Consider the following 25,334-nt stretch of genomic DNA (forward strand, 5'->3'; position numbering starts at 1 on the left):
AAGGACACACAGAGTATGTAACCCAGTTTTGGTAGGCACAGTGGTTCTGAGAATGACAAGGCTAAAGTACCCACCTGAAAACACCTATGACAGCATCAGGCACAGAGTACATGTCCATAAACATACACTTAATAAGTGGTAGCACCAGGACTTACATCCAAGCTCAGTACTCCCTCCCTAATGCCACTTCATCAAGACTCCCTTGAGAGCCTTGTTGAAATGCAGATTCCAGGCCTGAGACCACACTTTGAGAGCAATATAGCCGCCTGCAACTAATTTAAAATCTTCAAGTATTACTATGATGTTGAGTTAAAAGAATGTCAAGCCAAACTGTAATAAGAAAAGACAAGGCTTCAGTTTCTGTCCTTGAAGGATTAACTGCTATGAGAATTTTTCCTTCTGCCATAAACAACTAGAAAACAGGACAAAAATATGAAACAACATTTTTCAATTATTGCACAACAAGCAGTACAGGGCTATTAAACCAGAGAGGAGGGAAACAAATGATGTGATTGCTCAAGCTTATTGCCCCAAGTAGTTTCCAGGCTACAGACCAGGAAGGGGGAACCCAAACGGAGCTAAGCAGTCTCACTGAGTTGAAGAGAAACAGTTTGAATTTGGGGAGACTGAGGGAGCTAGAACTCATGGGACAGAGTTTCAGGGAGTGGGAGCTATACAAAGAGACAGTTCTGGAGATCTGTAAAGGAGTCCTTCCCATCCAGTCTTCGAATAATAACAGAGATATATAACACATGTGTAGTTCCAGAAGGAATGGAGATAGAGGGAAAGAGGTAGACTGTGATTATTTGAAGGCAAACTGTGCTGATATTATTTGAAGGTGTAGATTATAAACCCTAGAGTACCACTAAAAATAAAAAAGTCTGGCTAATAAACTCATAGGGGATATAAAATGGATTCATAAGAAAGATGTAATTAATCCTAACCAAAAGAATGCAGGAAAAAAAGAAAAAAGAAACAAAGTTCAGACAAAATAAAAAGAAAACAAGTAGCAATATTATAGATTTAAACTCAAATACACTGGTAGTTACATTAAATATAAATGGTTGAAACACTAATTAGAAGGCAGAGACAGTGAGATTTGATATAAAAATATGACCCACCTATAAGCTGTGTGTTTGGCAAATACGTTCATGTGCTAATTCCCAGAACCTGTGAATGTGTTAGATTATACAGCAAAGAATAAATAAGACTGTAGGTGGACTAAGATTGCTAATTAGTTAAGCGAAACACAGGGAGATTATTTTGGATTATCTGGGTAGGCCCAATGTAATCCCAAAGGTCCTTAAAAGTAAAAGAGAGAAGCAGGAGAGGTCAGACTTAGAGGGAGATGTATCTATAGAAGAATGGTTACAGATGCGATCTTGCTGGTGTTGATGATGAAGGGGGACCATGAGGCAAGGAATTTAGGTGGTCTCTAGAAACTGGAACAGGCAAGGAAATGGATTTGGTCCTGGAAAGGAACACAGCTCTGCTGACACTTTCATTTTATAGCCCAGTGAGACCCATGTCACATTTATGATCTAAAGAACCATAAGATAATAAATGTACATTAGTTTAAGCCACCAAGCTTGTACAAATTTGCTATAATAGCAATAGAAAATACCTGCTGTCTACAAGAAACCAACTTTAAATATAAAGACACAGAAAGATTAAAAGGGAAATGATAGAAAAAGAGGCAACCTAATCAAAAGAAAGCTGGAGAGGCTAGTAATATCAGACAAAGTAGATTTCAGAAGAAAGAGTATTAAAAAAAAAAAGAAAGAGTATTGCAAGAGGCAAAGAAGGTCATTTCATAATGATAAAGGGGAAAATTGACCAAAGGAACATAACAATCCTAAATATTTATGTATCTAGTAACAAAGCTTTGAAATACTTTATATAAAAACTGATAGACCTGAAAGGAGAAATGGAAAAATCTATATAGTCAGACTTCAGCACTTCTCTCTTGGTGGTTCATAGAATAAGTAGAAAACAAACAACCGGTAATAATATAGAAAATCTGAATAATTAGACCACCATAGAACATTCTTCCCAACAACAGTGGAATGCACAGTCATTTCAAGTGCCCATGGCACATTCATCGTATTTTGAACATAAAAAGGATGCAATAAATATAAAGATTATAAAAATTACTGAGTATTTCCTATGACCACAATGGAATTAAACTAGAATCAGTAACAGATATCAGGAACACCTGTGAATATACAGAAATTAAAAACCCTGTGCCTCTAAGTAACAATCCACTGATAAAAGAAGAATTCAGCAGGACAATTGGAAAATATTTTTGAACTGAATAGAAAAAAAATCTCAAAATACATAAAATTTTTGTGAGGAATAGCTATAGCAGTGCTTAGATGAAAGCATTAAATGTGTATATTAGCAAAGAGGAAAGGTCTAAAATCAGTTATCTAAGTATCTACTTGACAAAATTAAGAAAAGAAAAAGCAAAGTAAACTAAAGGAAGGAAATAATAAAGGCCATATATGAAATTAATGAAATAAAAGATGAAAAATAAAAGAGAATTCAATGAAAACTGAAAGCTGGTTCTGTGCAATAAAACTGATCAATCTAGAGCCAGAATGAGAAAAAAAAGAGAGAGAAGACACAAATTGCCAATTTCAGGGATGGAAGAGGGGAATCACTACAGACCTTGCTCAAATCATATTGTATAACAATGGGATATTATGAACAATGTTATGTCAATGTCAGATGAACTTCAGATGAAATGGAGAAATTCTTTTGAAGATACAAACTACCAAATGCTATGCCAGATCTAATAAATAAGTGGAATAGTCCTGTATCCATGAAAAAATTTAATTTGTAGTTAAAAAAACTTACTAACAATAAAAAATCTAGGCTTAAAGGCCTCACTAAGGAGATCTAATAACCATTTAAGTAAGAACTAGTAACAATTCTCCACAAACTTTTTAAGAAAATAGGAGAGGTGGAAACAATCCTCGAGTCATTTTATGATGGCATTAGACTGACACTAAAACAAGGCAAAGATACAGAAGAACAAAGAGTACAAGATATGGAAGAAGAACTATAGAAAAACTACTGAGAACACATCAATATCTGTCATGAACATAGATGTAAAAAATCTGTATCAAAATTTTAGAAAGTCGATTTCAATACCATATAAGAAGGATGTGTTACAACCTAGTGTGGAATGCAAGGTTGGTTTTACATTCAAATACCCATCAATGTGATGATTAACATTATGTAATGTATTAAAAAAGCAAAGCCATATAATCATCTCAGTAGATGTAGATAAATAATTTGATAAAATTCAATATTCATTCATGATAATACTCTCAGAAAACCACAAATAAGGGAATTTCTTCAACAAGATAAAAGAGCATCTATATAAAAACCTATGGCTAACTTTAGACTGAATGGTGAAAGAATGAATGGAGACATTTCCTTGGAGACAAGGAAAAAAATGTTTGCTATCATTACTTCTACTCAACATTGTCTTGTGGACCCTAGCCAGTGTGATAAGGCAAGGAAAAAAAGCCATACAGACTGGAAAGGAAGAGATGAAACCGTCTTTATTTGTAGGTACATCTATGCAGAAAATCTTAAGACATCTACAAAAACTACCAGAATTAATAGGTGGGTTTAGTAAGGTTGAAGGATATATGGTGAACATACAAAAAAAATCAACTGCAATTCTGCACAGTAGCCAAAAACAATGGGAAATTAAAATTCAATACCATGTACAATAGCATAAAAATATAAAATATGTAGTTATAAATATAACAAAATAAGTACAAGAGTCACACATTTAAAGCTACAAAAATGCTGTTGAGAAAAATTAAGGAAGACCTAAATAAATGGACAGATATGCCATTTTCAGGAATTGAAAGTTCAATATTGCTAATATGTTAACTGCCCCCAAATTGGGCTAGAGATTCAACGCAATCCCCACGAAAATTCCCCTATTCATTTATTTTTTCTAACGAGAAACTGACAAATTGACACTAAGGTGTATATAAAAAGACAAAGGACCCAGAATAGTCAAGACCACTTTAAAAGAGAAAAACAGAGGCACCTGGGTGGCTCAGTCAGTTAAGTGTCTGACTCTTTATTTCAGTTCAGGTCCTGATCTCACAATTTGTGGGATTTAGTCCCATGTCAGGCTCTGCACTGACAGCTGAGTGCCTACTTGTGATTTTCTCTTTGGCTCTCTCTCTCCCGTTCTCTCTCTCTCTCTCTCTCTCAATATAAATAAACATTAAAAAAAATAGAGAAAAACAAAATTAGAGGGCTATACTCTCTGATTTCAAGATGTACCAGAAAGTTAGGACAAAAGTTAAGAATCAGAACAGTATAGAATTGGCACAAAGTAATTCAATAAGGAAAGAACATTCTTCAACAAAAGGTGCTAGAACAATTGCATAACTGTATGCTAAAAAACAGCTTTTGTCTCATACATAATATTATATACAAAAAGTTTAGTTGAAATGGTTCACAGACCTAAACATAAGATCAAAAACTATAAAACTTCTGAAGAAAACATAAAAACCACCTGTCTGGCCTCGGGTTATGCAAAGATTTCTTAGGATAGGACCCAAAAGACATGAACCATAAGAGAAAAAATAAGTAAATTGGACTGCCTCAAGATTAAAAAAACTTTGCTCTTATAAGATGAGACTGTTAGAAAATAAAAATACAAGCCAAGCCTGAAAAAATATTTTCAAAACACATATCTGATAAAGGATCTGCATCCAGAATATTTAATAAATGTTTACAAGATAAATAACCCAGTTTAAAAAAATGGGTAAAGGATTCAAACAAATACTTCACTAAGAAGATACGTGAATCGCCCATAAGCATGAAAAGATGTTCAAATCACTATTCAGTAGTGAAAGAAATATTAAAAACATCATGAGATTCGTCTTAACTCCCACCAGGATGGCTAAGATTAAAAAGACTGACAATACCAAGTGTTAGGGAGGTTACTGGGAAACTGGAACCCTCAAACGTTGCTGGGAGAGCAGAATGGTACAGTCATTTTGGGAAACAGTGTCACAATTTTTTTATAATGTTAAAAATACACTTAGCATACAACTCAAAAATCCCACTCTTAGCTATTTCCCCAAGAGAAATACTACCTGTCCACAGAAAGACTTGTACATTCACAGTAGCATTGTACAAAACAACCAAGTAATGGAAACAACTCAAAAGTCCATCAGCTGGTGAATATATAAATAGATAAGTTGTAGTATTCCACACAATGGAATAATACTCAGCAACAGAAAGGAATAAACCTGACTTTCAAAACAGCATGGAAGAATCTCAAAGGCGTTATGCTAAACGAAAGAGAAAGGTATATATATCACAGGATTCCACTTAGATGAAATTCTGGAAAAGGTAAACTATAGTGAAAGAAAGTAGACAGTGGTTCCTTGGGGCTGGGGTGAGGGGGAAGGGACTGATTAGAAGGGGACACTAGAGCGCTTTCTGTGGTGAAGAAAATGTTCCATACCTCAGTTGTGATGGTTCATGACTGTGTATATATATTTGTTATAGTCACTGAACAACTAACTGTTCACTTAAAATCAATGTGTATAAATTATACCTTTAAGCGGATTAAAAATTAAGCTGTACATCAAAATACAAAAAGGCATTTTCTCACTTGCAAGCAATAATTATGAAATAATCTCTTAGTTTGGGTACATAATTTTTTCCTATCTGTAGGATGATCATCTTAGTAAGCACATACATTAAGAGACCACAATCAAGTTTTTCCTCTGGAAATCATGTTCTCCACAATACTTACCAAGAGTAGTGAGTCCCTCGGAGATAGATGTGAGAACATACAGCAGTACAGGAGGCTCTAAGTTGGTGATGAAGCTCATGTGGTCCTGGGTGAGACACTCCAGGAGTGGATAGTAAGACTGGCTCAGTTTCCGATATTGCTAAAACACAGAGATACCAAGTGTCAAGCCACTGGGAAGCAAAAGACATGTTAAGGTCTAGTGGAAACTGCCATTTATAATATTAGAAAATATAAACCTACCTAAATATAAATATATAAAATAAATACATGGAACAAATGACAAACACATGATTCTCAATTCGGTATTTAAGGGGGTTCTAATAGGAATCTCTTGATCTCTAGAAATCCTAATTTGAAGATATAGCACAGAAAGTATCCTCAATTTTACCTTACATGGATAACACTTAAATGCAAATAAAATTCTGTAGTATGGAATTTAGAAGACTGAATTCTTCCTCAAAAAAAAAAAAGTTAGAGAGGGAGGGAGCCAAACCATTAGAGACTCTTAAACATTGAGAATAAACTGAGGGTTGATGGGGGGTGGGAGGGAGGGTAAAGTGGGTGATCGGGACTGAGGAGGGCACCCGTTGGGATGAACACTAGGTGTTGTATGGAAACTAATTTAACAATAAATTTCATATTAAAAAAAACAACTAAAAATAGAGTTACCCTATGATCCAGCAATTGCACTATACGGTATTTACCCAAAGGATACAAAGATACAGATTGGAAGGGGTACATGCACTTCAATGTTTATAGAAGCATTATCAACAATAGCAAAACTATGGAGAGAGCCCAAATGTCCACTGACTGATGAATGGATAAAGATGTGGTACGTAGACGTAGACACACACACACACACACACACACACACAGGAATATTATTCAGTCATCAAAAAGAATAAGAGCTTGCCAATTGCAACGGCGTAGATGGAGCTAGAATGTATCATGCTAAGTGAAATAAGTCCATCAGAGAAAGACAAATACCATAGGATTTCACTCATATGTGGAATTTAAGAAACGAAGCAGATAAATCTATGGGAAGTGGAGGAAAAAGACAAGGGAGGGAAACAAACCACAAGAGAGACAGAAAAAACTGAGGGTTGATGGAGGGAGGTGGGTGGGGGGGATGGGTTAAATGGGTGATGGGTATTAAGGAGGGCACTTGTAGTGATGAGCACTGGCTGTTGTATGTAAGTGATGAATCACTGAATTCTACTCCTGAAACCAATACTGCACTTCATGTTAACTGAAATTTAAATTGAAAAAAAAAAAGACAATTATTTTCTGGATGGAGATATTGTAACTCTGAACAGTTATTACTAGCAGTAAGGCAGCCTTTTTTTTTTTTTTTTTTTTTAACACAAAGCTTTTGCTGTTATAATAGGATTTGGCATCATGGTCTGTTGTACTTACAGAGTGCCTTTCCATCTAATTAAATCATAATTTGGTCAATGGCTTAATATTTGCTATATACTATGAGCAAAAGATAAGTGCATGAGAAAGATCCCTGGAAAACTTCAAATGAAACTCAAGCCAATACCAAAGAAGCACAACACTCATAAGAGAAATAAACCAGAGTAGTATTTATTAAAGTGAGATTAAGGCCACCTCCATGAGGTCACATGGGGTGCTTGCTAAAAATGCAGTTTCCTGATCCCCACTCCAGACTCACTAAATGAAAAGCTCTGGAATGAGGTCCTAAAACATGCATTTTACATACATAAAGGGAATCCTATGCATCCTCAATTTTGAGAATTAGTGAATTAGAGATTTGATTGCCTGTTAGAAAAAAGATGAGAGAAATTCCTGGAGCTACAATCAGTTTTTTTGGTGGACCTCAACTATAGTGAAGTGTCTTCTCAGTGAGGTGTCTGTTAATGCATGGTTGATCTGAGTCAAGTTTCTAGTCTGTAATTTCTGTCACACAGGCAGCCTTCAATGAGCATTCTGCTCTACTACTAAGGCTTAACCACTTTAGCTGGAGATGTGGTTCCATTAAGACTTAGAACGGTGGAAGAGGGTGCCACTAGCCCATTCTTGTCCAGGATGACTCAGGCTGACCAAAGGCCCCCTAGATCTTAGCTGCAACTTTGGCAGGGAGCAGGTGGTAAAGCCTGAACTACACCTGAGCATGAATTTGGCTGTTATTGAAGTAATTACTGCAGCCACATTGGGCATATATTAGCTTTTGTGCAATCATGCAGAGGTGTTTAAAAAAAAGTGTGATAACGACACAGCTCAGTGGAGGAGCCTGGAAATTTAAATTTCCAACAAGCACCCTAGGTGATTCTGATGGGCCTCAAAGTTTGAAAACCACTGACATAGATCATAGAAACTAGACGGTAGAGTTGAAAAGGGACCTGGAGATCACTTTGTTTAATTTACTCATTTTAAAGGTGAGGAAATTAAAGCCTGGAGAAATAGAGAAGGTGATTTATTCAAGGTAAATGACTAGCGAGTGGCAGAGTTGAGACTATGCACCCGCACGCTCAACTTTGATTTCAGCACTCCTTCCGCCACACCAGAATTTTCATGCAAAGGAAAGCCAAACAGTAGGGGAAGTAGAGGGCATAGGAGGAGGAAGGAAGAAGGAAGGAGAAGATCCTGCAGCCGATCCTGCATTTCTGCTCCAAGAGACAGACCTGTTTTGAATTATGAGTATAGTTGTAAGCAATCAGTTGAAATTGCTGATGACATTTTCTCTAGATGCAGAACCTGGAGCACTCTGGAGGACCGATCCATCAGACGGTGGTAGCTGCAGTTTTCAAAACTGCACATTTAATTATAGAAACACAGCCACTATAGTTGCTCAAATTCTGCGAGTTAAATCAAGATGCTGTCCTAAAACATAACAATGTTCTGGTGCTATTCTAACTCCCTGGGCTTCACTGTAACCATTCCAAGCCTGTGGTGGTGTTACTTCACATTTCACACAAAGACTCCCGTGATGCACGATTGCTTACTAGCAAGTCACTGTGGGACACTGACAGCAGCATTTTGACAAAGGCCTGGAGTACATTGTCAAAATGGTTGTCCCCATACAACTTGAAGACGCCAAAGCTGACATAATTTCCACACAAGGCAGATTTCAGAGCTGAATAGCAGATGGAGATGCCCTTGAGTTTCATTGGATAAATCTGATCTTTTGAGAGGCTCCCAAGGGACAGGATCTGATTACCTGTTTTAGGGTAAAAGCAGACAGAGAAAGTGATATAAGTAGATGTAATTCAAGGCACATTATTTAACATTTTCACTTCACCGCTAATGTTCACCTCCTCCTAGCATTGTTCCAAGAATTACACCATCCGTGTAACGAAAAATGCAAATATTTAAGGCAGTTTACCTGGGAAGCACAAACGGCCCAAAGAAAACCAATCAAGGGTACTGGCAAAGTTTTATGTTTTTATCTAGGTGGTGATTATACGAATATGCAGGTAGATATGGAAAAATTCATTGAGTTGCACTCTTAAGATTAGTTCACTTTACATATTTTAATATATGTGTTATCTCCTCTTCAACAAGACATTAGAAACGTAGGAGTAAACAACCAACTAAGTCAAGAGAAAAAGCCTAGGCTAAGATATAAGTTACGCTAAATTCTGGGATGAAGTTCCAGCAGTTTTACATGAATTTGATCTTGAGTTACTTCACTTTTAGGAGCCTCGCAGGTTTGGTATATGAATTAAATGAAATAAGACGCACAAGAAATCCTCGGCACAGTACATAACAAATGTTACTTCCTTTTTCCTTCCGTCATTTTTCAGAAGATCTCAAGAGATGGTTTTTAAAACTGTACTTAAATTCTATGTTGTCCATCAAAAGATAAAGAAATGTTTATATAATCACCTTAAAAATTTTAATACCGGTTAGCATTTATAACCAACAATTTGTTTCTGAAATGTGTGCTAGTAAGGCATGTTTTTAGGCAATACCCAAGAATGCCTTTAAAAAAACTATAAAGTCCTACATGTTTCTTAGCTCTGTGTTTTCCTATTTAAGTGAGTACTGCTAAAATTGAAACTAAATTCAACTTACAAAATGTAGAGGTGCATTGTTGTGGCTTTGTACTGTGCCAATTTGGCTACACAAGAACTAACTTTCCCAGAATGCATTTCCCTTTATGGTTGTGGGCTAGAATTGGGCAAGAGAGAAATTTGTGTGAGATTTGTAAGGTGGAAGTGAAGTAGCAGCCACGCTTTTGTGAAGGTCACTGTGACCAGAGTGAGAAAAAACAGTAGAAATGCCGCTGGGTTTCAGTTTGTCCGTGTTCTTTCCTCCTCTGTGTCTAGAACCACCAGTCCTGCTGACGAATGACTCCAAGCCCATCACCAACTACTCTGCAGCAGACTTCCAGGCTGGCAGCTATGCAAAGGCAGCCGTTTTCCATTGACTTCTACCCTACACCAGTTCCCTCTGACCCCACATCCTTTCATGGTTCCATTCTAGCAGCTGGAAGTGACACTTCCAGCTGCTAGAATTCCCTGCAAGCTCCAACTTGTCCACCCAGGCCATTGTTTCAGGAGGGCTGATCAGTGGTTTTTCTTCTGAATTTTCAATTCCCCCCTTTGACCTATTTTCCCATCTTTGCCCAAGACTGTACAAAGTCTGGTTCATAAAACAAGTTCCCTGTTCTGTCAGTGTCATAGTGCTTGTTTTTTTCCCTGTTTGAATCCTGACTGATATGTATATTACAGTAACCACGTGTGTACTGTAAGAGGGGTGAGACAGACCCTGGAATTTACTCCACACCAAATCCCGTACCCTCTCTCATGACCTCATCCTAATTTAGAGAGTAAGTTCCATAAAGATTCAACTCAATATGACAGCATTTACTTAACAGCTATTATGTGTGAGGTGCTGGGATAAACAAAGGAAATAAAATCTCTATTCTGAAGAAGTTCAGTCTGGTGGGAGAAATAGATTTATAAATCAATGATTTCATAAAATGTGACAAACACAGAGAGATTGGGTTAAAATGTTAGGGAAACAGAAGAAGAGACTGACTCTGCTTGGCCAGGAGGTCAGTGGGGAAAGGCTTCACAGAACAGGCTATTTCTCAAGGATCAAGCCCGGTTTTCTTGGAGGAAGGAAGACTTGGAGGGCGAGGAGTGTGTGCTAGGTAGATTATGCGCACAGGTATGGAGGTCCGCAAAAGCAGGATGCTGCAGGAGAAGACAGTTCTCAACCACTGCCTTTTTACCTTCGCCTCAAATTCAGTATAAACCAAGGTAGACATTCCCCTGTCCTCTCTGTCCTCGGAAAAGGAAAGCACTGCTTACATGTGATGAAAGGAGCTAGGATAATCTGGGGGTTATGTGTGGACTACACATTTTGGGTTTGTTGGAAAGGCCCAGGTCAACGGGAGAAAACTGGATCATCTTTTGGGGTCTTTTTATGCTCATGTCCTTATGGGAGAAGTAAAGGTCTTATATTCTACAGCAAAGATGGAATGGGCAGACCAAGAACGGTGATGGTACAAAAATTTTGATTTAAAGATTGGATAACCTATCATCAAGAAGGATTACTTATTTAGAATCACAACTTTCATCTCTGTGTTGAAGTTGCAACCTAAAATACATGTCTTTTGGCCTGTGTCAGACACATCTGTGTTAATTTATTTTAATTAAACAAGTTAATTAGTGTAGCCTTGTGACCTTTGAAAAGGAGAACGAGTAATACTTTTGAAATAGAAAGTTGTACCTCACTGTGCTCAGGTACCTCAGCATTCCGTGGTGGCTATGAAAGACTCTGGAAGAGAAGGCTTGGCCAAGTCATTTACTCACTCCGACTCAGCTTTATTCAGTATGTGTCACTGAACAGTACTTACTGAAATTGGATTGCACCCCCCCTCCCAAAAACAAGCTTAAAATGCCATAATTGGGGGCAGGGGAATGAGATACCGTACATTCTTAACGTTAGGCCTGGGAGAGAGGGGTGTGGAGGCTCCTCTGGGGCTCCGGACAAGAATGCTGGGAATTGATGGATAACCTGGCCGAGGGCAATAGTGGGGGGAACTTCCAGTGGGAGGCACAGGTGCCACAGCACTGCCATTCTTACTCTTGTGCATGCTGCAGCAGGAAATCTCACTAAATGATAAGGGGAAAAAAAAACCTGAAAAATAAGCACAGAGGACTCCAGATACTGGTAATTCAGCTTATCATTTGCTTATATTAATTGCTTGGGTTCTCTTTTCTTAACCTCTATTCTCTGTCCTTTTTGGAGAAACCTTTTTGTTTTTGTTTTGGGGTTAGCTTCCAGCACTCAGAAGTACCGATCTAGATTCAGAGAAGGATATACATTAAAAAACGCAAAATCTCCACTTCTGTTTACCTGAGATCTACTTTCAGGTCTTTTTTTTTTTTTTTTTTTTTTTAAACTCTTCTTCCTTCTGAGACCCCACCTCTTCCCTGAGTGACTGACTCTATAATGTCTCCTTCAAAAGAGGCTTCCTACACCCAAAGAAGAGTGATCTTCTTTCACAGGTGTCCGGTGGAGAACTATATAAAAGACAGTATTCTAACAGAAGACAGAAATACAGTGCATAAGGGAGTAATGAACCGGGTGGGCTTCTGACTCATACTGATTGGGGTTGAAGCCTACCTCTTTCCTTACTACCTCGGTGTCTGAGCAGATTGTTAATCTCTGTAAGTCAGTTTCCTCATTTATAAAATCAGGATAATTAAAGTACGTAAAACACACAAGGCTCTTATGTGGAGTAAAGGAGACAGCACATGTAAAGCGCTTACCATAGTAACTGGCACAGCGCTCGCTCAGTAAATGTAAATATGACAATGCATACTCCTGTGGGTTCATTTCTTTCTCAAGTCTAGTAGCCTGTAAGTTCACACATGGGGGGCTATGGCCGGGAAAAGAGGGGGAGCTGAAGCTGGCTGTGTAGCATAATACACTTCCTTCTAATATGCGATTCAAAGTAAGGTCAATGCTATGTCTTGGAACATCTTCCCTCTGTTCCTTCAATAGAGAATTGGCTGTATGGGGTCACAGTGTGGTTCTTTGCTCTATAGTCTACCAGTTCTCTGTGTCCTCAGAAGAATACTTAAAAAAAGAACGCTGAGGGGATAAAATACTATAGTAGTATCTTGTACCAGGAAGAACCGTTAGTACGAACAATGTTATTTCCTGGCTTATAAAGCAATCCCTTACATTGATTTACGTTTTCTTTTTCCCTCTTAATCTCTAAAATTTTAAGGTGATATTCAGCTGACAGCTCTATAGGTTGAATGTCTTCATTCATCATCAGAACAGTTATGGGAAGAGAACCACAAGCTTGCCGACATTCCTTTACTTTAGGTCACTCAACCTACTCTGTCTTTCGAGGCCCCTGGACATAAATGGTTTGGGACAGAATTGAAGCTATGAAGAGTGGAAAGGAATATAGTATTTCCGTTTCAGATTGAAAGAGATTAAACAATGCAGTGTTGATGAGGGGGCAGGAAAATAAGCAAGTTGTTGGGAACATAAATTAGTGTAATCATTCTAGAGGGCAATTTGGTCATATTTATTAAAAATATAAAAAATGTGTAAATCCACTTCTGGACACATATTCTAATTCTAGAAGTTCATTACAATATCTACCTATCTACCAGCATCTGCAGTTACACTGTCTCCTGTAAAAGCCAACCCTCCAATATGTTCAACATATGCCATCTCCTCTTATGTGCTTAAGGACAAAGCACCAATAAATTTCTCCTTTTTCTCCTATGCAATCTTGTTTTCCTATTAGATCAACTCATTGAAATACAGGCTATGCTATTATATCTTCCATTTTAAAACAAAAAACAAAAAACACCTTCTCTTGGCCCTACCTCTCTGCTAGATAGTACTCCCCTTTGTAATAAAACTCTTCCAAAGAACTGTTTTCATTGTCTTCGTCTCCTTTCATTCTTTCTCTTTTTTTAAAAAAATATTTATTTTGAGAGAGAGAAAGGGAGAGAGCAAGAGTGAGCGGGTGAGAAGCAGAGAGAGGGAGACAGAGAATCCCAAGAAGGCTCTGTGCGAGTCCAATGCGGGGCTTGAATCCACGAACCATGAGATCATGATCTGAACCGAAATCAAGAGTAGGACGCGTAACTGACTGAGCCACACAGGCACCCCTCCTCTCATTCTCTTTTATGCCCACTCCACTGAGAACGCTCTTTTTCAAGGTTCCCAATGACTGCCTTGTTGCTAAATGTAATGGTTAACTCTTAGTCCTTATCTTACTTGATTCACTGCCAGCTTTTGACACAGTTAACTACCTCTTCTTCCTTGTCTTCCAAGGCACATACCCCGATCTTCTCTTCAGTTCTTGCTCCTTCTCACTTTCCTTTGCTGGTTGCTCCTCTTCTCCTTTACCCCTGACACTGAAGTGCCCCAGGACTCAAACCTAAGTCTTCTAGATGCATATTCACCCATCACCTAGGGGATCTTACCTTGGTTTTACAGCTTTAAATACCATCTAAGAGTCAATGACTTCCACATTTTTTCTCTAGATCAGACCTAACTTCCAAACCTCAGACTCAGATAGCCAAGTCTATATTCAATATTCCTACTGGGATATCTAATTAACATCTCAAACTGAACAGGACCAAAATGGAACTTTTGATCCCTTTCACATGCATCTCAGTTAATGGTGACTTCATCCTTCCAGTTGTTCATGCCAAAATTCCTTGACTACATTATTTCTCTCATGCCATATTTCCAATCCATCAAGAAATCTGATTTGCTTTACCTTCAAAGTACATCCAGAATCGAACTATTTCTCACCACTCCCACTATCACCTTGGTCAAAGCCAGTAGCAAATGTTATTCATCTGCTCAAAACATTCTAAAGTCCCTCTATTTCACTTGAGCTAAAGTCCTGATTACTGTCTACAAGAATGACACTATATGACATTACTCTTGTTACAACTTTCCCTTTTGTTTACTTTGATCCAGCTACTAATCTCTTTGCTGCTCTGCAGACATGCCAGATACACTGGTGCCTCAGGACCCTAAAACTTGGTATTCTCTCAGCCTGGAATACTCTGCCCAGAGATATTCACATGACTAACTCCCTCATTTACTGCAAGTCTTTGCTCAAATGTCACCTTTACTCAAGTTACTACAACACCTTTCCCAATCCCTAGTACTTCTATTGTTCCTTCTCCTGAATTTCTCTTTCTTTTTTTAAAATTCCAGTTATTAACATGCTAAATAATGCCTTTTTCAGTTTTGCTCACTGATGTATCCAAAGAGTCAATAACAGTGCCTGCTGTTCCCAGGGTACATTTGTTGAACAAATGAAGCTCATGAAACTGCATGTCAAAGTTGCTTACTGAAACAAAGTATGTAACGGTGAAAAATTATATGTGTATAAAAAAATTAACATTTATCAAAAGGTGAATGATTAAATAAATTATAATATGACCACAAATATGGTAAGCACCTGGCTGGCTCATTCGAGAGAGCATATGACTCTTGATCTTGAGGTTTTGAGTTCAAGCCTTACGTTGGGTGTAGAGATTACTTAAATAAACTTAAAAATCACTTAAAGCACACACTAAACTGATAATGACGGTTATCTTTGAATGATGAGATAATCAGGATTTTCACTTTCTATTCTCTATAGCAATTCTGAAATTCTGCAGTTTGCTAACAGAGCATGCTACTTTTTATATTTATATAGTTTTGTAAAAGCAGCTACTGTCTGCTTGAAATGCCCTCTTCAAACTTCTGGGCCCTATTCTATTCCTTTAAAAAACTGTCCCTTGGGATGCCTGGGTGGCTCAGTTGGAAAAGCAATTGACTCTTGGTTTCGGCTCAGGTCATGATCTCGTGGTTGGTGAGTTTGAGCTCTGCATCAGGCTCCATGCTGACAGTGAGGAGCCTGCATTGGATTCACTCTCTTTCTCTGCCCCTCCCCTGCCCATGCTCGCTCTCTTTCTCTCTCTCTCTCTTAAAATAAATAAACTTAAAAAAAAGTTCTTCCTTGTTTGACTCCTCAGTTTGAGTTAGAAACTTCTGGGCTACCATAGCACTCTGTATGCTTCTCAAGTATAAAAGTGAGCGCAGTGCATCATAAGTCTTCATTTACTTGACTGAATCCCCTGAAGAACTCAAGTTCCTCAAGAGAAGAATCAGTAAGATTCTTTTTTGTGCGTCTTATTTCTTACCCTATCCATTGTAACTCTCACAATATCAGACACATAGTAAATGCTCAGTAACTGTTAGCTGCATGGATGAAAGAATCCACTGAACCCTAAGCGACTGGTTGGACATCACTCTTCCTTATTTAATAGCTTATGTAGTATTATTTGCTTGTTTGCAAAAGGGGGCACGTCTGGTATGTGTGGATCTACTGTGGAACATGTTCCCCAAGGTCTTGCTTTTGCAAGCCACCTGATCCTGGTGCTGGTATCCTCAAGGTGTCGGTCATTCTATCATGAGCTTTACTTTAATACTACTTTGACACTCTATGTCCCCATCCAAGTTTCCAGTAAGATCTAAGGCCACGTACATGGTTCCTGGATAGTTTGTTTTCCAGAACTGTTATTTCCTGGAGACATTTATTAAGACTTTAGTTATCTCAGGACCAATGCGTTCTTCAGCTTTTCTTTGGTAATCAAACATAAATATATAATCATAATCCTTCGTTCTCACAATGCTTCTAATAGCACATGCCAGTAATTTTCAAGCTCTTTTACAAAAAACCCCACAAGTGGTCAAAAAAGTGACTCGCTTTTACAAACAAATCTGGTGCAACTATACAGCAGGGTGGTTCTGGTCAAAGTGGCAGTAGGGTGTCCTCCTCCCTGCTATCTGGAGGCCCACTATGGTCCTTTTCAGATCTCCAGGGCTCTGCAAAAGCCAGTTAGAAAACCATGGTCTGTTTTCTAGGTCACGATAAATAACAGTGGCTTGTACATTGCTTTACCAATCCAATTTAAGCATGTGATTAAGTCATACCTTAAATGCACCTGGAGCACATACTGCTTTAAAGAGCCCTGATGTAAATTCTTACATATAGTGAATACTCATGGCTGTTCCATCCATTTTTAAAGTTTAGATTTTCACACACTGAACTTTCTTAAATCAGGTATCCAAGGAGGGAATAAAAGCAGTTCTGTTTTGCCTAGTCTTAGGAAAATTATCACGATTTCTCCCTTCTGTGCACTCTTCAACCAATAGATGTCACTAAAGATACCAGGACCCAGGGGCTAAAGGAAGAAAAGATTAGACAAATGGAAATTGAGCATAAAAAACATCCAGTTCTTAAAACTGAGAAGTAGGTTTCCAAAGTAATAACATTTATTACACTGCATGCAACATTTTAACCAAAAATTCAAGAAAAAAATTTCCTTTATTAAGTTGCTCAGGCTGAATGGATCACAGCACTAAGTTTTGAAATACACGTTCTTGAAGCAATTTAAAACTCATTAGAAATAATAGGCTTGGGCTAGTAGAAAATGTGGTAAAATTTAATCCTCATCCAAATGTTACCTGGGCTGTACAAACAGGAAATTGTTTTGTGCTACTGTGGCTAACCTCATTGCTGACCCTGAGCTGTAACGGCGAGAGCAGCTGAGAGCTGAAGCAAAATTAAAAACTTACATCAAAGTATATCATGACAGAATGTAGATAAATAAAACAGCATATCAAAAGTATTATTTTTCTGCCAGTCTCACTGAGCAGCGAGGTAGACGTGTTCCACAAAATATGCAACAAATCAGTGCATGTGGGAAAGAGTCCTCCCCACTCTACACGGCCCCTATCACTGACTACCCAAATACTGCCCATGAGAGGTGAGCAGAGAAGAAACCCAGCGAGGGATGGGGACAGAAGGGATCGCAGAATGTTCTGGCCTCTTTCTTCCGAGGGCTTCCCTTCCCTTCTGCTTGGCTTACCAAAAAAATAAACACTGCTGCTCTTCTGTGCCCTCCCACTCTTTCCCTCACCTTCCAACCTGCTGGATGGCAGACCACGTGATCACCCTCCATGAGCATATTAAAGACTCCAGAGGTAAAAGAAGGGGCAACAAGGCATTACAGAGGGTGAAGACAGATCAAATCAGTTTGGCTGATGGTGGGGGGGGGGGGGGACAGCACGGGAATCAGGGAAGGGTGATAAACATGTTTCTATTATTCTATGCAAAGTGCACGTGTCCAAGTCACTGCTGACAAAGTTGAAGGACATTTTGCCACTGAGCCTTTGATTTCCCTTAAGTTTTAGGACAGAAATCACCATACGTTAAAGAACAGTGCTTCATCATAAATATTCAAGGACAATCTTCCCGTGGCAGCTCCCAAGTGGCAATAAGGAATATGGAGAGACTATCGTTTGAATTTATATAGACTTTGAATGAAATTCCAATTCAGCGACTTACTAGCTATGCAATATTTGGCAAGTTTCTTAATCTCTATGAGCTTCAATTTCTTCATAATAGTGATCACAGAAGCTAACTGGTCTAAGAGCTTTCTATGCACAACTGAACTGAATCCTCATAACCACCTTATGAAGTAGGTGTTCTTTTCTCTGTTTAACAAGAAACTGAAGCAAGAAAGGCTAAGCAACTTAGCCAAGGCCAAATGAGTAGTGAGTGGCCGATAACACTACTACCTTGAGGATCTGATAGGCTAATGTATGATAAATGGTCTAGTATAGGAATAGCCACATAATAGCTGATTAAAAAATAAAAGCTACCTTATTATTATTTCAAGCCAAGGTGCAATACCTTACTTTAATCCCTTAGTTTCTCTTTAGAGTAAGAAAGCTTACTAGCTTTCCTTCTCAAGAATGCTTTGAAGGTTTTTTTTCCCTCTTTACTCCTTTTCTTCTTTTCTCTTTTCTTCATCTTGTTTCTTGTCTTCCTTCCCTTCCTCTACCTCTGTCTCCTCCTCTTCTTCTTCCTCCAATGTGATCCTCACTTAGTTAACTTCCTCAGCTTTTGTTACAATGCCTTTCTTTGCTTATGTCAAACAACTGGACAGAGGACTAGGTAGCTTTTGAAGCCTACAGATTTGGCATTGTTCTGAGATTCTTTTTGGTGTCACTTGGCTGGACATACATTCTGCTCTAGGGGTCCAGTAACACTGGCGGAGAAAGCACTGCTCCGATTGGTCCTACCACAATAGTGAGTCAGTCCCAAAGGAAAAATTACACACAGTGAAAGGAACTGGAGTGAGAAAAAAGCAGAAGGAAAATACAACTGTGACTGGTAACAGAAATCTAACATGTGTAGAGTTAAAGCTCTATCAACTACTAAGAAATTCTTACATATACATACATTGTTCCATATGAGAAATATTATTTTCTTTTAAAAAGTGAGGAAATAGGGGGCGCCTGGGTAGCTCAGTCAGTTGAGTGTCCGACTTTGGCTCAGGTCACGATCTTGTGGTTTGTGAGTTCGAGCCCTACGTTGGGCTCTGTGCTGACAGCTCGGAGCCTGGAATCCGCTTTGGATTCTCTGTATCCTTCTCTCTCTCTGCTCCTCCCCTGCTCATGCTCTGGCTCCCTCTCAAAAATAAGTAAACATTAAAAAAATAAAGTGAGTAAATGGAAGCTAAGCACTTATTACAGGCAGAAGGAAGCAGGACAGCGTGGTCCAAGCAGGAGCTGAACAAAAAAGTGATGTGGTCAGTGAACCCCTGTCCAAAGAAGGCTGGTTCTATGAGTATAAGAGAATGGCTCTGGATTGAGGAGACACATGTTGGTTAAATGTCTATTCCATGTCATACCCTGTGCCAAGCCCTTTACCTGGAGTAGCTCACCTAACCATCTCGAATTCTAAGTAGGTCAGTAGGGAGTCATTGTTCCTATTTTTGTGTGTGAGAAAACTAGGCACAAAGAAACACAGTGTCTTGGCTGAGGGTCATGGAGTTGATAAGGGCTGGTACTACGATTGGTACTCAGATCTTTTAATCTCCAAAAACTATGCTTTCTCTAAGATACCATTTTAGAAAATGGTCTAGACATGTTATTTTTGTATGCTAAGACAATGGAAGGAGCTAGATATACACTGGAAGTAAAGCAAACTGCATTGAGAATATTTGAAAAGGGGTTAATTTTTACCTTTAAGAGGCAAAACATTTCTACTTTGTATGATTCTAATGTGTCTACTTTCAACAGATCAAAAATGGTGACAGTGTAGTTGTTGGTACAGATGAACATAGGAGAGTGCAAGTTTACGGACTCAAATAGGTGCTTCCTGTAGTTTTCACACACTTAGAATCTGAAACTCTAAAAATCAAACGCACAATTAAAACTATGCATTTTTAACAGAGGCCTACAAGGCACACAGCTTCCTGTCCCAGAATGGGTTTTGAAAGTGAAAACAATTTAAAACAATTGTTTTTCTCCTTTTTTTTTGTTTTTAAATAGGCTTTTACTTTTAAAGAAGTAATACATTTCTAGTGGTTGTTCCTACAGATATGCACAAATACACACGGTCTTAAAGAGGCTTTGCAAAATTTTGTAAAATCTGTTGGAAGGTTCTCAAAAAGAAATACGATAATCATGGGCAACTTTTGAGACTGAATGTACTCAGAGTTGGCTACTGATTTGGAAAAGCAAGAACCGACAGGCAAAAAAGAAAACAGAGAATAAGAGGACACAGGAAACCATCTCTCAAGAAGAGTACTGTGCAGAGGCCAGCCAGTGCACGGCAAACTGGAACAGGATTCTTACCCATCCTACCCCCATCCCCAGGATACATAAAGGTCTCAGTGAGTTGAGAATTTCATTGATGAAGCTGTCAGAATTGGCAAGTATTAGGGTTTATGGTAGTTCTAAGGCTCGATTCTAACTGCGAAACAAATTTTGTGACAATAATTGAAGAGGACTATCTTTACCGTAGAACTCTGATTCTAAGAGTGCAATGCCCAAAAGTTCCCTGTAATAAAATGTTTACTGCCCTTTAGCAGGATATTTTTCCAAAATTCAGTGCTGGTGACATAGTGGTCTAAGCATTCCTTGATCCATGATAGCAAATTCCCTGATGTAACTTTTCGCAATTTTGAATACGCTACAACTTTTCAATATTCTATCCAGTTGTATTCCCTTTGCCTACTGACACTGCAATTTTATCCAAAAGAAATTCATCAAGTTGGTCAGGCATGATTTGTAGTCAAAGGCACGCTGCTTACTTACTTCTCCCGATGCCAATATGATAGCTACCTGGCTTTCTGCACTATTACCTACTTCACAAATTCATACAGATAGGAAGGTTCAAAAGAACAAAATAACTAACATCTTTCTTTCCCCCAAAGAGATAAAGTTATATTGCAGAGACAAATATGGAAAAAGATACTCACCATAAGTGCAAATCATTTTACTAGCTTCTCTGAAGAGAAGAATTCCATTAGGAGATGATACGTCAAAATTCAAACGCTGGGATCTAAGAAATACAGCAAAAAACCAGACTATACGTGTAGATAAAGAAACCAAATGTAGATTTAAAGTGCCTAGCATTTTCATTTATTAGAAGTAGCAGCAGTATAATGATCCCTTTTAAAAAATGCCACTCCATTAAACAAGTGTCGATAAAATATGTAAAAGATACTAGGACAGTTAGGAAGAGTTAATTTCATTCACTGACTGATTCAAAGATTTCAGTTGTATCTGTCAAAAAAATATCCTGACATCCCAAATCGTAGACTTCTTACTCTCTTCTCTTTTCATGCAAAGTGGCTGATAGATACTAACAAAATACCCCAGGGTGTGTATCTGTAAGTTTATATAAATACCTGTATAGAGGTTTACGTTTGTGATCTCCTGTCGTGCCCAATGAACATTTTTAAAACAAATTCTAAAGTGACAGATAGGAGATGTAGGTATTTTTTAATACTGCTCATATGTATAATTAATCATCTGATACTTCAAGCATATTTCAAATACATGAAATTACATTCAGACTAGAGTTTCCATTGCACATGGCTCAAATAAAGAGAAACAAATCCTAGGAGTTCTAAATAAGAATGATTCTGCTTCCCTGGTTTCTGACAGGTAGGGGAACAGTAGGAACAGGATAAAGGATTGACATATGCCATCCTGACATAATACTTGCTTTTTAACATCAGTTTGGTTTCAGTTGGCTCTGATATGTCTGGTCTCTGTGCTTTCAAGAAATAATGGCATGCTTTTTAAAGGACTACCCAAAAATATGCAGATAGGTCATAGCAAAGCAATACCAAAAAAGCAAAGACACTTGCTAAAGTCCCTTTGCCAGGAATGATGAATTGTTGCGTCTTCATGCTTTCTCAGAATGCTTCAGAATAAGGTGCAGTTCTAACTTACTAGAAAGATTGTGAACTTTTGATTGCTGGCATACAATTATTGACTAAAGAGAAACGTACATACATACTTCACATTAGATTCTAGAGAAATACACACAAGATAACATATTTTCTGAGATTACAGATTTTCACTAGGTACTCCTAAGGACAACTGTGTTAGATAGATACGAATCATTTGCTTATGGCAGGTATAAAATACTCTACAATATACGATGCAGTAACTTTCCCCCTTAGTATTAAATGCTGTATCAGTAATATATAATATCAATTATCTGGTTGAAAAACCATAATTTAATCAAACACAAACATAGCCACCCTTCCTACAGTATCTAAGGTACATAGGAGAATGGTTTTAAAAAACGGCTTTTAAAAGAATAATACATTTCTTCATTTGCCAGGTCTTTTTCCACCTCTTATTTAATAAATTTTAAATTATTACTGTGAAAGACCTAGCACCAGAGATAAAATTACAGCTACAGTCCATCCTCCTTCCCTGTGTGGATATCTCCCTTCCAACACATAGTTTACAAGAGGAACGGAGGAAACACGATGGCTAAGTGACAGGTAATTTGGTGCTAAGCCATATTCACAATGACATATTTTAAAGAGGTAAAACCAATTACCTTCTTGCAGCTTTTGTCCTCTAGCTACATCTTTGTTAATATTTACATGCAGAGTATTTCAATCTCTGCCGGTCTGTGCAAATTATAAGGTCAACTGGGCAATCTTTAAGAAGTTGTAGTTGCTGTTTATTTTTCACTCTTAAAAATTTTTTAATGAATGTGGAGAAAAAGGAGCCCCAACACACTGTTGGTGGGAATGCAAATCTGTGCAGCCACCGTAGAAAGCAGTATGGAGGGTCCTTAAAAACTTAAAAATGGAACTACCATATGACCCAGTAGTTCCACTACTGGGTACTTCCCCTCCACCCCCAAATGAAAACACTAATTTGAAAAGATCTATACACCCCTGTTTACTGTAGTTGCTATTTAAACGAAAATTTTGAATGCATAAATCATCCACATACATGCATCTTGGCAAAGAGGAAAGGGATAACTTAGTTGTCAAAGCAGGGACAATCCCTGGGGCTCCTGAGACAAACTATGTGTCCATGAACTGCTCCGGGACTCAGTTCCCTTCTTGAAGAAGGAACCATCTCAACTCAGAGACCTCTAAACTTCCCTGCTCTCAAATTACATGGAATTGCAGTTAAGCAGTGAAACAGTTAAAACAGGAGCCCTTCCTCCATTTGCCTTTGAATATTTTAAATAACGGTGGCGGTACCTTCCAATTTTTTTCCAGTTCCCTTAGTCCCCTTATACACCTAAATATACTATATTCTTTTTCCAAAAGGTCTCAACCTTATGTCTCTAATTCTACTGCTTTCACCAGTTATCTTAAAAATTCTGGGTCCTGAGTTCTTGCTAAGCCTTGACTATATACATACCAAACAGGAAAATCTGACCTCTAGAGACCGCTGCCAGATAGCAGATTTTTTTCTCCCCCATTGCACTTCTTACCTGTTTTGCATCAGTTCTGCCATAAGTTTCAGAATGGGAGTTGTGCACGCTGGCTCTCCATACCACCGTTCGATAGTCCTCTGAAGAATGGGAAGATACGTTGGGTACCTTTTATAAAGCCTGTTAAAGAACTTAAGGGTCAAAAGAAATACTGTTCCTGAAAATTAGCGGCACCTCAAAAGCAAAAAGAGAATCCACGTTTCTTCTATGTTTAATAAGCAATGGAAATTTCATAAATTGCTCCCTAACCTGCACAGCTGTATGTTTGCTGGGGATTGTAAAATGATGTGCTCTGGTTTGTAACATATCCCATACATTATATTCTTTTGTTCTTGGTATACTCTATAAACAAAAGACACTTTTAAAGTATCATATAAGTAACACATTTAAAGAAATGTGCTGCATACTGTAGGAAAGGAAATAAATTTAATGAGGATAAAAACATAGTTGAATTGTTAATATCAGTTTCTTGGGCATCAAACAACTTAAGAAAAAGTGTCATTTCTTGTGAAAATTTAAAAATACATAGAAGGAGAGGGAAATAGTAATAATAATCCCTATCTATCTATCTATCTATCTATCTATCTATCTATCTATCTATCTATCTATCTTCCAGCTTAGAAATTATCTCTTTTCGTTTTTTTAAGTTGCTGATTTGCTCTGCTTGGTCCCACTGTAGCTCCAAGGAATACTGGAGATGTTAGCTTGAAGAAAAGCTTTGCATAACTTTTAATCTACTCAGGGTCAGCTAAAAGGTAGTCCTATGTATACCCAAGGAGAAATTCTCAAGCATCTTCCTCAATAGTAAGAAGTGTATGCCTCTGATAAGTCAACGGCTGAGACCACCAGAACCTAGAAAACTCTGACTCACTTCCACTGGTCCTTTAACCCTTAACTGGGGCCTCCTCCTTGCTAAATGGACACATAAATATAAAATTGAAGCTTAAGCTGCAGCACACACACACACACACACAAAACACCTTGCTATTCTACTCCTTCATTTCTTCTTTTCCTATTTTCTAAGTTTCTCTGTTTCTGATGTTTTCCAGTATACTTGTCTTTTTGTTTCAGATGAAAGTGCTGAAAGAACTGAATTACTTAGCGGTGTTCCTTTCCTGTGTGTATGGGTAGAGATCTCCATGGTGGAAAAGACCACAATTTTCTTCCTTGCTCTTTAGAATACATTTCAAATTCTTTAGGATGGCATACAAGGCCCTTTAAGATATGGTCCCTGTGGACCTTCAGACTCCTCTTTCAGTATTCCTGCCCCATCCACGGTTCAGCCACTCTCAATTCCCTGCAAATCCATGGTTGCCAACTCTCTTGTCTCCATTCCTCTACACGTGGCTTCTTCTGCCTAACTCATTCCTGTCTTTCAACACCTAGTTCAAGTTGCGCTTCCCCTGGGATGGTGAAACTTTCTCTGTTTTGTCAAAAGGAATCCATCTCTTCCTCATCTACGTTCAATGAGCACTCTGACCCCGTATCTCTTACAACAAACTTATATTAAGATTGATTGCTTTTGTTATCTGCCTGCCCCATTAGTGAGTTTCTAAAGGGCAAAGACTGTGCTTCCCTATCATACCCCTGCTATTGCTATCTGTCCTTCAGATTTCAACATAGATGCCAACTAGTCCAAGAAGCCTCCCTGGCCTTCCCGTCCCCCAAGACTTGGTTAGGTGTGTTTCCTTTGTCTAGCTGTGGTACTGTGTGCCAGTGCCTTCTAACTACTCA

General features: G+C 38.2%; 1 protein-coding gene across 4 annotated transcripts in view; it reads right to left on the reverse strand.

Annotated features, from left to right (window-relative positions):
• RANBP17 (RAN binding protein 17) overlaps positions 1–25,334 on the reverse strand; it is a 328,652-nt gene that overhangs the window by 35,877 nt on the left and 267,441 nt on the right. For all 4 annotated transcript variants that reach the window (XM_027034339.2, XM_053226569.1, XM_027034320.2 and 1 more), the window contains 4 exons: positions 23,601–23,708; positions 21,100–21,182; positions 8,773–8,987; positions 5,807–5,945 (listed from right to left, as the gene is read on the reverse strand). In XM_027034339.2, coding sequence (XP_026890140.1) covers positions 5,807–5,945; positions 8,773–8,987; positions 21,100–21,182; positions 23,601–23,708 — 545 coding nt within the window. The remainder of the gene's footprint in view (positions 1–5,806; positions 5,946–8,772; positions 8,988–21,099; positions 21,183–23,600; positions 23,709–25,334) is intronic.

The sequence above is a fragment of the Acinonyx jubatus genome, chromosome A1, assembly GCF_027475565.1.
Source record: "Acinonyx jubatus isolate Ajub_Pintada_27869175 chromosome A1, VMU_Ajub_asm_v1.0, whole genome shotgun sequence".
Taxonomy (NCBI): domain Eukaryota; kingdom Metazoa; phylum Chordata; class Mammalia; order Carnivora; family Felidae; genus Acinonyx; species Acinonyx jubatus.